This window comes from Gossypium raimondii, chromosome 1 (assembly GCF_025698545.1).
Source record: "Gossypium raimondii isolate GPD5lz chromosome 1, ASM2569854v1, whole genome shotgun sequence".
Classification (NCBI taxonomy): domain Eukaryota; kingdom Viridiplantae; phylum Streptophyta; class Magnoliopsida; order Malvales; family Malvaceae; genus Gossypium; species Gossypium raimondii.
Window position 1 is genome coordinate 52,262,449 of NC_068565.1, and position 19,115 is coordinate 52,281,563.

Consider the following 19,115-nt stretch of genomic DNA (forward strand, 5'->3'; position numbering starts at 1 on the left):
TATGTCTTAATTATACAGTAAAAAGGAAGGAACACGAGCGTTGTTACAAAGTTACTAAGGCATCACATTCTTATTCCCTCCTATCGTAGAATTCTGCAATAAATGGTTGGTCCCCTACGCCATCTTTCACATGCCAAACCCCAACAATTCTTCACTTACTTTCATAATACAAGTAACTTGTATTCTAGTGGGAATTCACGCTCGACGTCTTTATACGTTTTCAAGTTCAGGCTCATTTTTTATTGACTCCACTCATTTAAAAATTTTATTTTATTACTACAAATTTAGTAAGTATTTTTTTAGTTTTTATAATTAGATTTTAATTTTAAAATACTTTTTATTATTTAAATTGAATTGAGTTAAGATACCATGAATTTCACATTACTTAATAAACTACAACTCTCGATTTTGTATAACTTTCATTAAGCTTTCTTTTATCGATTGATATTGGTTTGTTCTATTTTCATTTACATGTAATAAGTTGAATAGGTTAGATCATTCATTTTAATTCAATTGACGGATAGTGTTTCTGTTTTTCACCACAAAATTTGGGTCTCTATGAATAAAGTTCTATAGTGAATTTATTTAAACTAAATTTACAAATAATCTCAATTTGATTAACGGTAGCATAAACCAAAAACTTGAGTTGTAATGTGTTATGAAACTAATTAAAATTTTGTCCATCTTTCAATTAATAGTATAGCTATGATGGGTAAATATATTATTCTCACGAGGACTACAACTACTAGTAATTATCATTTTCTATTACTTAACCAAATAATTCGAGTGATCAATTAAAAACTAAAATTAACTAATTTAATTATTAACAAACACTGCCAAAAACAAATCAGGAAAATAATCGAATAACAACCAATAAACGAAACAATACACAAGAAAGAATTCATCCATATTTCATCTGTCACTATCAATCTAAATTACGCAATTTCTTAACTTAGCATATTGATCCGTAGAAATATCTAAATTATGGTGATATATCTTTCGAGCACAAGAGCAACTGACTCTAAGTTGATTAATTGAATTTTTTTTCTAATGAAACTCCCTATTATCGCATTAACTCGTGCTATGAATTCTCCTATTAGATTTAACTTTAATCTGGTAGATTTATGTCATCGTATTTATGGGATGGCATGCAACTCCACTCAATTACACAATATTTAATCTTAAACAGAGCCTATTCAAACAACGATTTAAGCACATCGAACATGGATCAATACTCTAGAAATATTAAACCAAGAATTAAGCATACATAATTGATAACAAGAAACTAATTATTTATTATGTAAAATAAGAATTAAACAATAGAATTCACCATAGAGTTCATCTCCCTTAGGTATTTAGAAAATTAGTTCATGCTTAAAAATAGAAACATCCAATAGGCAATATATAGGAAATAAATAAAGAAACTCCTGATAACTTCCTAAGAAATCAACTAAGAATCTTCAATTTTGACAGAAATCTGCTTCAAAGCCAGCTTTAATGGTGTTTTTCAAGTTATTTTCTTGAATATTCCATGACGACTCACTCTTATGTTCTTATTTTTGTCATATATACATCTTAGAATGTCCAAAAACCCTAAAAATCATGATTTTCCGTTATTCGGTGCACTCTTGTGAAATCGCCACGGCCTACCACATACCTGTGTGGGTCACACGACTGTGTGGTCTAGCCATGTGAAATGGTTCAGCCCATGTGTCTCTTGTAGCTTGTTTCGATGCTTCGATTTTTACTTATTTTACTCCCAAGTGCTCTATTAGGCATTAAAACATGAATTTAAAAGATTAAGAGCATAAAATTTACAAGTAACATCAAATAATCACCCAAAAACGCGTTAAAAATAAGGTTAAAATATGTTACTTTTAAAACTTATCAAGTTGAACCCATGAATCAAATCAGTTGAGTTAGACCTATAAACCAACCCCATTAATTACACATATGAACACAATGTCTCAATCCAAACCCATTGAAGTATTATGATATATGATAGAAAAAAGGTTAAGCAAAGTAGCCAAAAAGGTAATGAAGAAGTGGGTGACTTGGAGAATGGGTGGGGGTCCAGGATGATTATTATTACATTGAGTTTGTAAATATATAATAACGAGGTTGAAGTCCAAGAAGTCTTCCTTTGCTTCAAAGATTTGGTTGTTGAAGTGGGAACCTTTTGGTTTGAGCTCAAGTTCATGTTAGTGGATGTAGTTTTCCATTTTTGTCTCGAGAAGTAGTGGATGTAGTTACAACAGGAAAAGGAAACGGTATTGGTATTGGAATTGGAATTGGTTTTTTATTACTCGTGACAGAGACAACCCCACTTTTTAATCCTTCATCTTGTCTTAGTCGTAAAGACACTATTTCTTTTTGCTACTAATCAATGCTTAGTATATACTTTGTTGGGTTTTAGTTAAGGAATGGAACCATGTTTTTCACCAAAAGTGAAAATATGATTATTTTTTCTCTCAGAATTTTTGTGTGTGTGTTGGGAATGGGATAGAGATGTTCATACAATGGGTCGAGCTTAAATATTATATTATTTACTTTATGTTTATTCAAAGTCCAGCTAAATTCGAAATATGGATTTAAAAGATTAACTCATATTTGTAAAAATTTATTCAAGCTCATTTTAAGTCCGTTTGTTTTTTTAATTATTTATAATATTTTAATTTAATATTTTTTTATTTATTAAAATTTTTTATATAGCCATCTTAATATTATTTTAATGTTTACATTAGGGTAGTATTAATATTTAGTATAGGTTTATTTTTTTAGTGTGTTATAAATTACACAATATAAGGTATTATAAACTTAAAAAACGGGTCGAGCTGGGCTCAAGCCTTGAATGTTCAAGCTCGAACCCAACCCATATTTTAAAAGGGCTTAATTTTTTTTCCCAAGCCTATTTTTCGGGCCTAATATTTTTACTCAAACCCTCCCAAATTTTGGGCAAGTAGCTCGACTCGAGAACAAGTCTAGACTAGGTTTAGGTGGGTCGGATTTGACTTCAATTGATATAATTTAGTTTTGGTTAAATTTTGTTGTTAGTCCTTGCACTTTGCAAAATTATGGATTTAATCCTTGTACTTTAATTTGGTCGTTTTTAGTCCTAGTACTTTTCAAATATTAAAATTCCAATCCTTACCAAACGATAGTTGTTAAATTTATTAAGTTAAGTTCAACTATTTTCAAAATCTAATATGGCAAACATATTATCATATTGTAATGCCATGTTAAGTATTTATTTTTGCATATTATTCACTAAAGTTTTAGTTAATGGGCTAGCAATTGGGATTTTAAATTTTGAAAAGGCATAGAGGCTTAAAGTGATCGAATTGGAAAATATAGATTAAATCTACAAATAAACGCATAGGGCATTCTACACTAGATTTGATTATGGGCTGAGTAGATGTAAAATTTTTGGTCTACTTTTTGGGTTTGGGTTTGATATGATTAAAAAAATTGGTTTAAGTTTCTGTTCAAATTAAAAATGTTAAAATCGAGTGCGATTTGACCCACCTGTATTAAATTTTTTGGATTATTTTTTATATAAAAATAATTTAAAAATATAATACACCAAATATACTAAAAATATTAAAATAAAAATTTCCCAACAACTTGAAAATACATTATAAAAATTTTTTATACTTAAATAACACAAAAATAGTTGCAACTTAACAAACAAATACATCTAAATTAGTAGCAAAACAACAGTAAAACAATAGTGAATTACAACAACAAAACAACTGATTCAGGTCGCCCAAGACCAAAAAATCCTACCTGAGGCTCAATTTATTTAGAAAATAGATTTTATTTTTTGTCCAAACTCATTTTTCGAACTTATATTTTTATCCAAACTCTTCCATTTTCCAAATAAACTTTTAAATTTAGATAGATAACCTGACCAATATAAAGTATAATACACCCCTTTGAAATTAACCCCCAGTTATTACTAATGCAACATATTAGGTATGGCTTTCCCTATCAAATGTGAAACATAATCTGACATTCACACGTTCCCTAACTACCAAGGATTATTATTAGTTTCGTTTCTTATAGGAAAGAAAGAAGCAGCACGAAATGCATGTACAATTGTATTCATTTTTTTAGATTATTTTAAACTTCTAATTTTGGACACGAATTTACATCAATTGTATTTCTGTGTATCTCAAACTTGTATTAATGAGCCATCTTCTCTTGTTGCCAACATAGCTTGTCCTGCTTTAATAAATGTTACCATAGTAAAGTTTAAAACATTCTAATTGAGTTTTTCAAGTATTAATATCATATTAACCATCTTACTATTAACTTGAACATTAAATGCCGATTCAAATATGTCATGAGTTATATTTAAAACATGTGTCTAATCATAATTACGTGTATATATATTACGTAAATGACTTGGATCTACGGGGCTAGGAAAAAAATAAATAGCCCTCCTTAATATTTCAATAATACTTTGACGCACCACATACAAACTATCTATATGATAAGTTCATAGCTTCTAAATGTTTCGAACTGTCTTCGCTTTAAATCGGAATTTAATGCTTAAACTCACGACTAGGTTGATGAAAATTTGATGGGCGATAATATTAATAAGGAAAAGTTGTAATGGTGGATACAGTTAAAATTTGATGCAGTGATTGAATATAGAAATAGGTAGGTTAGGTCCTACTCCTATGTCTCTCTGAGCAAAACAAATTGCAGGAATCAACTAGGAATATTATAGTTTTGATTAGGCGTATCTCCAAGTCTCAACACTATGTCTAGAATGATATTATAAAAACAAACTCCATCACTGCAGTGTTATAGATTAGGGAATACAGATGTACAGCTGCCGACTTCACATGGCCAATTTGCTTCCATTTTTAGATTCAAAATTCTCCCATTGTCTTTTTAAATATTTGTTGTGTATAAGCTTTATTATGGCCACTGCCACTGCCACATTTAAGATTCCATTTTAACTCCGTTTATAGATATGGTGATAAGCATGAACAGCGGTTGTAATATCAAACTTCGTTATACACAATTCACATTTTGCTTTGTCTTTTAAGGGATGCCTCCCACTTTAGTATTAAAATATTTAGACCAAAGTGATTGTGATCAGCTTACCCAAAAATAAAAATACTTAACAGGATTAGGCCCCGACATTTCAGGGATGTGTAATGCATTATTTGTTTGACCAACTTGATATGCAGGTCCTTGTTTATTGACCCCTATCTTTCGATATGGTACGAGAACACATTGGAATGCGAAGCTACCCAGCCTCTCCAGATTCCAGAAGATGGGCAACCCTATTGTTTACATTATCAATCACCTCTCTTATTTAACTCCATAAATATGTTCAACTTGAAACAAACCCAGACTTGTGACACCCACTTTATACCTCATCCCAGCTGGACTGTTAATTCCATTTAATTGAGTTTTTAAAATAATTATATTTATTGCATGGGTCATTCCGATCAAATTTTAATGCATTGTGTTTCTTTTAACCGGCTTAGATCCGAGCTATCTATGCAACATGTATATTCGTGTTTAAAAATTGATCCATAAATTCTAAATATTTTTCATATTAAATTCAAACTGATATTTAACATTAAACCTAAAATTAAGTTGATGAAAAGAATCTTAGTTATACCTTGAATACTCAATTAAAATATTTTAAAGGTAAAAAACTGCTTTAAAATCTATGCTATTGTTTTGAGACATATGGTGAAATTAACCCTATTATAACTTATCAAGCATAAAGAAGCTGGAGATGCTAGTAGCCTATACTACATGCCAAGTACCAACCAAAGTGCAAAGGAAACAAAAGTCACTATAAGAAAAGCACATAGACCCATAAAATACCCAACCCTATAATCTATTTATTTTTTAATCACGTTTATCTTACACCTTCAAGTTAAAATTTTTTTTATCAAAAGATAAAAAATATGAATAAAATCTGAAGGTTGAAGAATAAAATATTTTTTAAATCAAGTTTAATTTTAATATAAGTACCGCCCTCTTTAAATTTTTTAAATTTAGTCTTTTCATTTGTCTAATTTAAAACTAAAGTCCAATTGATAAATATTGTTAATAGACTTTAATTGAATTCAAATATGTAACATTCTAATATTCAAATGCAGTCCAATTAATAACATAAACTAACAATATTATCTATTGGATTGTAACTTTCTAAAGTAGAGAGATTAAATTGTTTAAGTTAAATTTACGGAGACTAAATTTCAAAAACTCTAAGAGTAAAATTAATTTCCGAATTTTAGTAACTGCAACAGTAACGGAACAGAGTTGAGATTATAACCGATAGGATTAAATTGTGAATTGTGATGATGTAATAATGGTTAGTGAAAGAAATTTATCTTCAATCAAAATGTATCACTGTATCTTTTATGCTAGAATCCTGTGTGAATTTGACTTCAAAATGAAACGCATTCACCTAAGGGCCAACTTGGTTTTCATTTATTATATTTAAATTTTTGGTCTTGATGACCCTATAGATTTTGAAACCTACTAGTTTGACCATAGGCATTGCTACCTGCCCATTGTCCCAACTCCCAAACAAGGGAACGTTTTCTTCAAAATTTATCTTTTCTTTTTCTACAGATTTATGATAAAAAATTTCAATAATATTGTTTTTGTAATTCATCCTTTCAATAAAATCATTTCGAAAGCATAAATGCATGATGCATACATCAATGGTATCGTTGGGTATAGCTGTTATAATAAATTACTAGGAAGAAATTTTAGGAAGTTGCGTGGGAAAAAGCGTTTGTAATAGAGAACAGCTCATCCCAAACTCCACCTCCAACCCAACCCTTCATCGCTTCAGCCTATAAATTCAGCCTCTCTTGTATTTTTCCTTACCAACAACAATTTCATTCTATCCCATACAGCTTGTTAGCTTTCTCCAAATGACCATGCCTGCTCAAGTGATTCCCGACAAGACCCTTCAAGGTCTCCATGGTTTGGGTAGAGAAAACAGTTCTTCTCCTCACCCTAGAAGGTAAACTCACCCATCATCATCTTCCTCGTTAATACTTGCCACATTTCCCTGTCTGTGTAATGCAGTAAACACTAGGTTTTTTTTTGTTAGTTTAATTTGCGTTACAATCTTACAGGTTGGAAGGGAAAGTTGCTATTGTGACGGGAGGAGCAAGAGGGATTGGGGAGGCAACAGTGAGGCTTTTTGCAAGGCATGGTGCTAAGGTAGTGATCGCAGATGTGGAAGACACGCTTGGAACTGCGTTGGCTAATTCTTTGTCTCCTTGTGTCACTTTTGTTCATTGTGATGTTAGCCTGGAAGAAGACATTGAGAATTTAGTAAGCTCAACAGTTTCCCGATATGGGCGGCTTGATATCCTTTTTAACAATGCTGGGGTGCTTGGGAATCAGAGAAAGCATAAAAGCATTGTTGATTTCGACGTGGATGAGTTCGATAATATAATGAGAGTGAACGTGAGGGGAATGGCGCTGGGAATCAAGCATGCTGCACGTGCAATGATTCCCCGAGGTGGTGGGTGCATCATTTCAACAGCCAGTGTTGCTGGAGTGATGGGTGGCCTTGGTCCACATGCTTACACGGCTTCGAAACACGCCATTGTTGGATTGACAAAGAACGCGGCTTGTGAACTAGGGCGGTATGGGATTAGAGTGAACTGCATTTCTCCATTCGGTGTGGCTACACCTATGCTTGTGAATGCATGGAGAAGCCACGACGATGAAGAAGAGGAAACCGGCTTTAACTTTGGGATTCCATGCCAACAAGAAACGGAGAAGACGGAAGAGTTTGTGAGAGGGCTTGCCAATTTGAAAGGTCCAACACTCAGGGCTAAAGACATAGCTGAGGCTGCTTTATATCTTGCTGGCGATGAATCTAAATATGTAAGTGGGCATAATCTTGTAGTGGATGGTGGAGTCACAACATCAAGAAATTGTGTTGGCTTGTAACCCCATTATTAACCCTAATTGTAAATTTTCGATTAAATAAATTTATTTTTCTCCATTTAGATTCCAAGTTCAAAAGTTGGAAAAAGAGACTGATTGTCCTTGGATTTATTTATTAGGATTCAAATTAAGACTTTGACAAGTATGAGCCAAAATAGTCTTATTTGATGATATATCAATCTCACTCGTTTTAGTCTTTGTAAGATTAATGGCATGCGAATCAACCTCCTCTGACCAAGAAGAATCTCTTCAAGTTTCTACCATTTTAGCGGGTGGCTGCTAAAATCAAAATGTTGTTAATAGGTGGAAGAAGCAATAATATATGTAATGTGAGTCCAACACGAAATTACCTCTCTTATACGTATTTATGTCAAGTCAAGGCTACATGATGTTGGGTCAAAAAGATTGCGCGAGATTTGGCCCTTTTTTTTGGTTACTTTCCCTTGTGCCGTTTGGTACAAGCAAATGGAATCAGTAGTTTTGTAACACTTGAATTGACTTCCGACTAATTAATGTCACTTCATTTATTTTGTTATTATGTCTAATTAAGAGTGAATTTAGATTGGAGATCCGTTTACTTGTAATTAGTGTAAAAATAATGATAGTGATGAGAGCAGATATTGTGGCAATACTGTAGTGTAACACACTGCACCACATCCAAACGTACGTCTAAACCTACTTAATTCAGTAGTAAATCAAAATGTATATGGTAAACGTGAGTGCGCCTCCACTACTACAAAACAGGGGAAGGGAAGTGCATGCAGCAGCCTTGGCCGTTTTTTTCTTTCTTAATAATGTAATTAGTTATTTAAATAGTGAAAGGTTTTATTTAACTATAAAAATTGGTTAAGGGTTTTTATATTTTATGTTTTAATATTTTTTTACTTTTAACTACAAAAATATAATTATTTTGGTCAAAATATATTTGCTTTAATATTAAAATAAAGAATTTTTATGAGTAAAAATCATAAGGTAATGACTTATTTAATTATAAAAATAGGTTAATGCTTGTTTAAACATAATATAATGAGTCAAGGGAATACAAAGAAAATTATAAATAAGGAGGGTTTATACCCTTTTTTTTTCAGCAGCCACTCAAAATAGAAATTTGTATATCAAGTCCCTAAATAATTTAGATTATTACATTTTAATTCGGCACCGCCAATTTGATAGGTGATACTAATAAAACTATACGATTTTAATAAATAATCTTATGGGCATATCATTTCAGTTATTAATTTTATTTTTGTATTATTTAGGTGAAAAAACCAATAGTTGATGAAGTGAATATTTTTTTTTGGACATGTTAGAATTAAGTAATGAGAGAGGTTAATTAAACGTTAAAATATGCTTCATTTTAACCCAAATTAAAACATAAAAAGTAGATGCCAAATACAAGGGAATCAAAACAGTAGTTTAACCAAAAGATTTGGGCGGCTAGAAGGAGGCAGAGCTTGGACTGTAGGCAATTTTTTTCAAAGAAAACGGGGTTTTGATTTGATGGGAAGGGACTTGGCTTGAATCTTTACGTTTTTATCGTGCTTGGCCCAACTCCCTATGATTCTTCCACTTTATCATAACTTTGCAGCTGTCTGTCTCTTGTTTTCTTAAATATTTGACTAAAGAATATAGAGATGTGTGATGGTGTCTTAAAGGGGAAAATTTCACTTTGGAAACCTATCCCCCTATATTTTCTATCTACTTATTAGGCTTTTGCTAGTCTTTGGAGCTGCCAAAGCGTCAAACTTCAAACAGCTAAACCCTAAAATGAGTTGTAAACCCGGATCCTCTTTTTATCTTTTTGCCCAACTTAATAATAAATAATTAAAAATCCTGAGACTGTACATAGAATAATTAGTCTTGCTCCTTAATGTCGTGCTATAGTCCATAGCTCAAGGAACTGTGCATGTCTATATGCTTAATTGTCATTTGTTCCAAGGGAATGATATATATAATTGGAAAGGTAAATATTATTCCTAATGTATGATATGGTTAACTAATCTAGAATTGATATTATTCCATGAGAAGCATTCATTAATTAGACCTGCTACTTGACTATCAGCCTTACGATAATGTGCTGTCACTAACTAAAAGCAAACAGTGGCCCATAAGCACATATCTAGAAAGTAAATGGGAGAGATTTCTAAAATAATTAATCCACAACATATAACATTTACATGCATAAAGCATATATACTATAGTTAGCATTTAGCGAGGTGTATCTTCCTGGAGCCACTCAATCTCGTTAAATAAATTGAAGGACATGTAAGCAAGTAGAAGGCAGTGGGTGGTATACAGCAATCACATGAAATAAAATATCGAGTGTCACAATTCTCGTGGAACTGGGTAGACAGACTGGCTGATTAGAGAGACAATCTCCAGGAATATTTGAGTTCTTTCGGATAGATTATTGGATACTCAAATCCACCAATATATACATTCATGATGGGAATGAGATTCCGTTCTGTCATCTATTTTTCTAATAGAGATATTCAACCAATGCCCAATGTTTAATGCTCATATGCCATTAATATATAGTCAAAATCATGTTTTAAACAATTATTTATGCCGGGAATTCAACCATTACTTTATTTGCTTATAAATATAATATTCTCTTATTTATTCCCAAAACCTATTATTATTTTAACATATAATGTTATTAGGGTAATCAAAATTGGTTCGATTTGAAAACTCAAATTTTGAATTAAATAGTTCGAGTTAACTCGAATAAAAAGTTAAAATTTTCGATTTAACTTGAATATGAATTATACAATTCGAATTACTTTTTCTACTAGTTAAATAATCGGTCCGTGTAGGTTTAAAATTCGGTATAATAGGACTTGACGCAAAATACTTGATTTAAAAGAAATAATTACTATTACTTATGCAATAAGGGGGAACCAAACGTGATGTTAATTCACCTTGGGCATTAATTTTCGATGTTGTATCTATGTAGTGAGTCTGCACATTTTTTTAAATTACTAGTAAAGGCTGGAGGGAAAGGTTGCATTGTGACAGGCGGCGCCAAAGGAATAGGGGAGGGAACAATTAGGCTAGACATGGTGCAACTGTAGTAATTGCAAATGTGGACATAGCCGGAGCTGCGCTTGCTGATTCATTACTTCCTAATTCAGCTATATTTGTTCACTATGATGTTAGCTTGGAAGAAGACATTGCAAACTTGGTGGATGTCACAATTCTATGTTATGGACGGATTGTTATGTTTTTTAACTGTTAGAATTAAGTAACCCGAATCTTTATTTAAATAAAATACAGTTGTAAAATAAAATAAAAGTAAAATCCCTATAGAACTACACTTATTTTATTTTATTTTAGAATAAGGTTTTTTAAACCTTATTAAACTCCATCTATTTGATATTCATGATTAGAATAAAGTGTTTCAATCTTACTACACTCCTATTAGAATATAGTTTTACAAGCCTATAAATAGACATAATCTACTCATCTTGTAATTATTTCGAATTCGACATAGTGAATTATCTTCTTCTTTGCCTGTGATTTTTTTCTCGAAAGGGTTTCCACGTAAAAATCTGTGTTTTTTTATTTTAATTTCTCTTTTCTTTGCGATATATTGTCATTACCGACATTCTAATTTCGTTGGCATACGACATCCTCCAGAATTGAAGAGAAATTTAATTTCGTTAAGTCAAAAAGGTACAAATACACAGCTGAAAGTGAGGTTTTGAATATTTCCAAAGGTTCCTTTGTTGTGATGAAAGGGCAGAGAAAGACTGCCAAGTTATATATCTTGCATGGTTCTACTGTTACTGGTGATGCAGCTGTCGCATCCTCTTTCTTGTCAGATGACGATATTACTAAACTTTGGCATATGCGCCTGGGGCATATGAGTGAAAATGGCATGACAGAATTAAGTAAAAGAGGATTTCTTGATGGGCAAGGAATTTGCAAGCTTAAGTTCTGTGAGCACTGCATTTTTTGGGAAGCAAAAGAGAGTTCGATTCACTAGAAGAATCCATAGCACAAAGAGAACATTAGAGTATATTCATTCTGATCTGTGGGGGCCATCAAGAGTGCTTTCGAGTGGTGGAGCTAATTATATGCTAACTTTTATTGATGATTTTTTCAGAAAAATTTGGGCGTTCTTCTTGAAGTAGAAAAGCGATGTGTTTTTCGCATTTAAGTCTTGGAAAACTATGATTGAAAAACAGACGGGAAAACAAATAAAACACCTCCACACAGACAATGGCTTAGAGTTCTGTTCTGATGAGTTTAATAAACTGTGCAAGTTAGAAGGGATCGTGAGACACTTGACAGTTTGTCATACTCCACAGCAAAATGACGTTGTAGAATGAATGAACAGAACGGTCATGGAGAAGGTTCGATGTATGTTGTCAAATGCCAACTTACCAAAGTCATTTTGGGTCGAAGCAGCCTCTATTGCATGTTTTTTAACCAACCGATGCCATTGAGAAAAAGACTCCACAAGAGGTATGGTCTGGTAATCCTGCTGACTATTCTGATTTAAAGATCTTTGAGTGTCCTGCGTATGGTCATGTTGATAATGGAGAATTGGAACTGAAATCCATTAAATGTGTTTTTCTTGGTTATAAAGCTGGTGTAAAAGGGTATAAGTTATGGTGTCTTGAAAATAGAAAAGTTGTGATTAGCAGAGATGTTGTTTTTGATGAAACTGCTATGCTATCTAACTTATCTCTTAAAGGCTCTTCCAATAAAGAAAATCAAAAGCAGGTGGAACATCAGATTAATCCAGAATCTACAACATAGTTGACTCCTCAAGCCCATACAAAAATTCAGAATAGAGTTGCTTCTTCACCACAATACTCTATTGCCAAAAACAGAACTAGAAGAGAAATTAAACCTCCAAAGAAATATGCCGAGGTTGATCTAGTTGCTTATTCTTTAAATATGGCTGAAGATATAGATGCAAACCAAGAGCCATCTAATTATTCTGAGGCGGTTAGTTGTGAAGACTCAGAAAAGTAGATATTTGCTATGCAAGAGGAGATGGAATCACTCCACAAAAACAAAATATGAGATCTTGTGAAACTTCCTATAGGTAAAAAGGTTGTTCGTTGTAAATAGGTGTTTAAAAAAAAAGAAGGGATTCCAAGAGTTGAAGAACCCAGATATAAAGCAAGGCTTGTTGTAAAGGGTTATAGTCAAATTCCAAAAGTGGACTTCACAGATGTGTTCTCCCCAGTTGTGAAGCATAATTCGATTTGAGCTTTGCTTGGTATTGTGGTAATACATGATTTGAAGCTTGAGCAGTTAGATGTAAAAATTACATTTTTGCATGAAGAACTTTAGAAGGATATTTACATGCAACAACCAGAGGGTTTTATAATCTCAAAAAAAGAGGACTATGTTTGCTTGCTAAAAAAGTCCCTTTACGGTTTGAAACAGTCACCAAGACAGTGGTATAAGAGGTTTGATTCCTTTATGACTTCTCATGATTTCAAAAGAAATAGCTTTGACAGTTGTCTTTACTTTAAGAAATACAGTGATGGTTCTTTTGTGTATCTACTCCTTTATGTTGATGACATGTTGATAGCAACGAAAGATAAAGGAGAGATAAGAAAGGTCAAAGCCCAACTAAGTGAAGAATTTGATATGAAAGATTTGGGACCATCAAAAAAGATACTTGGTATAGAGATTCTTAGAGATAAAAAAAAACAAGTAAATTGTACCTAAGTCAGAATGGGTACATTGAGAAAGCTCTTTGCAGGTTCAATATGCAGAGTGCTAAGCCTGTTAGTACTCTTTTAGTAGCCCATTTCAAACTTTCATCGACTTTGTCTCCATAATCAGATGATGAGATTGAGTACATGTCACATGTTCCATACTCTAGTGCAGTAGGATCTCTCATGTATGCTATGGTTTGTTCACGTCCAGATTTATCATATGCAGTCAGTGCAGTTAGCAGATACATGGCGAATCCCGGTAAAGAAAATTGGAAAGCAGTTCAATAGATTTTAAGATACTTACGAGGTGCTACTGATGTTTGCTTACAGTTTGGAAGAACTAGAGATTGAGTCATTGGGTATGTTGATGTTGATTTTGCTGGAGACCTTGATAGAAGAAGATCTCTTACAAGTTATGTCTTTACAATCAGAGGTTCTGCAATCAGTTGGAAAGCCACTTTGCAAACTACAGTCGCTTTGTCTACCACTGAAGCTGAGTACATGGCGATTACTGAGGATTGTAAAGAAGCTATTTGGTTTAAGGGACTCTTTAGTGAACTCAATGAAGACCTTCAAATCAATAGAGTATTTTGTGACAGTCAGAGTGCCATCTTCCTTACAAAAGATCAAATGTTTCATGAGAGAACAAAAACACATTGATGTTCAGTATCATTTTGCTCGTGATATTATTGCTCGTGGTGATATTATTGTGAGCAAAATTAGTACTCATGAAAATCCTGCAGATATGATGACTAAGTCACTTCCTATAACCAAGTTTGAGCATTGCTTAGACTTTATTAGTGTTCATTGTTAAAGTTAAACCCATAAAGGGTTTTACGGAAGAGGTAGAGAACTTGTTCGTTGAGAGTTCGCAATGAAGAACTTGTTTATTGAGAATTCGTGTCAAGGTGGAGATTATTAAAATTAATTACCCGAATCCTTATTTAAATAAAATAAAGTGGTAAAATAAAATAAAAGTAAAATACCTATAGAACTACACTTCTTTTATTTTATTTTAGAATAAGGTTTTTTAAACCTTATTAAACTCCATCTATTTGATATTGATTAGAATAAATAAACTCCTATTAGAATATGATTTTAGAAGTCTATAAAAGACATAATCTACTTCTCTTGTAATTATTTCGAATTCGACATAGTGAATTATCTTCTTCTCTGCCCGTGATTTTTTTCCCGAAAGGGTTTCCACGTAAAAATCTGTGTTCTTTATTTTTATTTCTTTTTTCTTTGCGATATATTGTCATTACCGACATACTATTTTTACATTAATAATGACGGGGTGGTAAAGATGATACGAATCACAAGAGCATTGTTGATTTAGACGTGGATGAATTGAAGCGTGTTATATGCAAGTAAACGTGAGAGGTGTGGCACTAGGGATTAAACATGCGGCAAGAGTGATGATTACCCAAGGTGGAGGAGGGTGCATTATTTCCAGGACTAGTGTTGCTCCACATGCTTACACGGCATCCATGCACGCCATTGTTGGGTTGACCACGGCTTGTGAATTAGGGAGGTATGGGATTAGAGTGAATAGCATATCTTCATTGGTATTCCATGAATTAATAGAGCAATGCATGAATTCTGGGAGTCCAGGTTCAGCAGACATGGCAGCTCTATACCTTGCTAGTGGCGAAGCCAAGTATGTGAGTGGTCATAATCTTGTTTTGGATGGAGGGTTTAGCAATTAGCACATCAACTATTTGCCTTGGCATTTAATAATATTTTAATCTCTGGGTGCATTGTCTGTGCCTCGCTGTAACTCCAAAGTCAAAAGTGAGATCTTGCTTGCTTTTGTTTTATTATATATGCATGTGGAAAACACGCCTATAATGTGACTTTTTTTTTTTTGCAATTAGTCGACGGTAGATGGACAAATTCCTCCACCTACCTTGCATGCATAAAACACTAGAACTCATTCTTATGCCAAATTCAATATTTACATCATCTACATTATTGATTATTTTCGTTAAAGTAAAAAAACATTGTAAATAATTACCAGTTAACTTTTTATTAGATTAAATTGTTTGATTAAAATATTTCAATAAAATCTTTAAGAATTTGACCCAAAAATACATTATGTATAAATAAAGTCAAAAAAAATTAAATTTTAGCGTTTGGATAGTTAATCCACAACGAAAGTCACGTGCACTTAAAATCTGTAACTTGATTTAGAAATGTTAAATAATTAAAATGATTTTATGCGGAGAATTATGATCTTCATTCTTCAATCAAAGTTAGCCAACCCATATCAAAATTATTAATTGCTCCTTCAACTCCCACACTTACTATCAATATTTTTTCACGTCAAGCCTCATTTCTTTACATGTGAGGGCTTTAACAAAAAACTTTACTTATTAAAGACTTAATTGATATGAGTCCTTAAAAGAATGAAGAATACAAAAGCCACTACACTACATGGACGGTTGATGAATTAACCAACAAATAATATAGGGATTTGAAAGGTGAAATATGGGGGTGGCTACACTTGAGTCCAAATCTAAACAATTTACTAGTTGGATTGTGCTATTCATAAAAAACCTTGCAAGCATTAGGCATTACCCGGCCCATATAAAGTAGGTATGCCTCATAGCTGAGCCAGAGCTCAGTCTGGCTTTTAATTCTTTATAGAGGTAGAGAGGGAGGGCGTAGCTTCAGCCACAGCGGCTCTGCTTAATTAATTAAGTAATTAAAAGAGCAGTAAATGGATTTGATTTGATGTGTCCACCGCTACTAACGCGTGTCACCTTACATGCCATCGCTTCTGACTCAACATTACTTATTACTCACCAATTTCATATTACCATCCCATTCAATGGAACCTCAAAGTAGAACTTGTTCAAGCAAGCCCCTCATGCGAAGAAGGTCTCGTACAAGAAAGACCGGTCAAGGCGGCGTCATCAACATGGATGAAGCCAGGAGGGAAGTTGCCCATGCCTTGCATCTCCATAGGTCCACTCCCACACCACCATTACCATCTTCTGGTGTAGGTAATCCCTCCTACTACAGCTATGCTAAGTCATGTTGTTGTTACTCTTTGGTGGAGGCTATGCCCCCTCCTGAACCAATATGGTCAACTACTGCACCTTCACTGCCTGCTACACCACCTCCAGACTTGGAAACAGTGCAGATTTTAGAGTGGGGTGAAAATCAGGCTGCTTCTTACGCTTGGTGGTTAGGTTTTCTTAGGGCATTAGATGGTAACAACAACATTATGTCCAAAACAAAGGATCCACCTTTTGTTGATAATGCTGTGAGCCTGAAGGATCATTCTCCACTACTGTTGGGGCAGTATGAAGCTGGGGAATGGGGCCTAACTGATCAAAACGCATGTTTAGATGAATGGCTCATGTTTCCACCTACCCAAGATAGTTTGTGAGATGAAACAAATATATTATATTTCTGATTAAATTAAGTAGCTGATGCTCCCACTTTCATGTTGCTTTTTGCTGCTACATCCCTTCAAATTTCTACCTCGCTCGGATTTTAAATACTGTTACTGTTTTTTAATTTAATTATATATATTTACACTATCTTGAAAGAAACGGAGGAAATTGAATCGAATAAAAATGTAAGTTTAATAATTGTGATTAATTAAAATCAAATTGAATTCTTTATTTAATATATAATTAATTTTAATTTTTACAATACAAAATAAATATTTTATATTTAAAATAGTAAAATAAGTAAAAATTTCTTGAAAATTATTATATTTTAAAAATATTTGTGAAAGTGACCTCGTCAAATGATATTCAAAAGCTGACAAAATAAAATCTATTTTATTAAAATAAATCTAAAAATCAAAACAATATAAAAATCGAAAGTTAAACCGAATCAAAGAAACTAATGTTTAACATAAACTTGGGAAATTTACAAAAAAGAATACTAAAACTAAAATAATATAGATTTATTTTATTTACTCAAATGATAAAAAAATATTTAAAAAAATCAAAAATAAAATATTATAAAAAATAAAAACTTTAAAATTTGTTTTTTAAATTAAAAAATTAAAATTTCATGTTAAAAGATTCGGTGGGAGGTAAAAGATTGGTTGACTCACTGATTTCTAATCCAACCGGTCTAATTCAGTTTTAAAGGGTATGGACCAAATTGATAGAAGAATATTGTAAAAGTTTAATATTTAAAAAATTTAAAATCTGGTTGACCTATGAACTAGTACAGATTGATTAATCTCGAGTTAAAAAAATCATTTGATCTACCAATTGAATCGATTTTTATAATTTTATAATTTATTTGCTTTGAACCGCTCAGGTCAATCATTCTCGAAGCCAATTGGTTAGATCAATTTGAAATTGGTTCAATCGATAAAAATAAAAATAAAACCACAAACTTCTTTCTACTTTATTTATTTTTCTATCCTTTTTCATTTTTCTACTTTTAATTCCATTAGTTATTACAAACAGCTTTCTCTTTGTCTCTTTCCCTACATTTTCACCTACATCCAAGCTTTCTATCTTTCCCTTTTTCTTTTTTTTTCTCTTTGTGCCTCCATCCAACTAAATATACGATGCTTAGCTACAATAAATTATAGATGAAAGTTTCTTAGTAATAAGACAAAACTATCAAATTCGGTCCTCAACTCTTGGGTTTTGGATTTTTCATACACTTTTTACTGTTTCAAAACAACAGAAATAAGGACCAACCTTAGTAAGCCATTAATTCATTTTCAAATACAAACCATGCTTGAAATCTACTCAGCTTAGAGCAACAAAACCAGTAAGTTCTGATTCATCATCCACTAGACCTAGAATTGCTTGTTCATTTATCTTTTCCATGGGTTGGGGCCTATTAATTAATTAGAGCTTCATGAATCTGGATTGATGAGTGGTAGACCAAGATGCGTGGTCCTCATCTTTATTACTATACAAGAAACTGAAATGAATTTGAACAAGTACTCAATCATTAGTCCAGCTCCATCATAATATATACCTAACATATCCTTCAACCAGACTGCAATTAGATACTACTACCACATATGTCTTTGCAGGCTCCTGGGCCCATCTCTCATTAATGCTACTCATCAGGTTTTTATTCATGCATCTATATCTTGTGGAACTGATTTATAAATAGGCATTTGGCATTCATTCGGTTACAACATCAATACCAATACCTTTTTATTATTCTTTTGAAAACACTATTAAGTAAAATAATCAAGGAAAAGAGAGCACCACTAAATTCAGAGCCAATACGTTCTTTTCATACACCTTTGCCTACTGCTCCACTTCTCGATTGATGCCATTAACATCGGACAGAACTCATATTAGGTGGCACAGTATCATAAACTATACAATTTTCTTGGAATAAAGTCTCTTAATCGGTGAGTAACTCTATTAGCACTCCGACGGATCCAGTGAAAGTAAATGTGTTGGAAAGAGGACACAAGCCAGTAATCAAACCAACCTTAGGGCTAAGTAAAGTATTCGATTGTAAAGCAGTAAT

The 19,115-nt window shown here is 32.7% G+C and overlaps 2 protein-coding genes across 2 annotated transcripts; both read left to right on the forward strand.

The window, feature by feature from the left end:
• The first annotated feature begins 6,771 nt into the window (after positions 1-6,771).
• LOC105786596 (short-chain dehydrogenase reductase 2a) lies at positions 6,772-8,015 on the forward strand. Its single transcript, XM_012613107.2, has 2 exons — positions 6,772-7,012; positions 7,128-8,015. Exons 1-2 carry the CDS (start codon positions 6,921-6,923, stop codon positions 7,954-7,956), a joined length of 921 nt encoding a protein of 306 aa, XP_012468561.1. The 5' UTR covers positions 6,772-6,920; the 3' UTR covers positions 7,957-8,015.
• Positions 8,016-15,001: 6,986 nt separating this feature from the next.
• LOC105787130 (short-chain dehydrogenase reductase 2a-like) lies at positions 15,002-15,346 on the forward strand. Its single transcript, XM_012613570.1, has one exon. It carries the CDS (start codon positions 15,002-15,004, stop codon positions 15,344-15,346), a length of 345 nt encoding a protein of 114 aa, XP_012469024.1.
• The last annotated feature ends 3,769 nt before the right edge of the window (positions 15,347-19,115 follow it).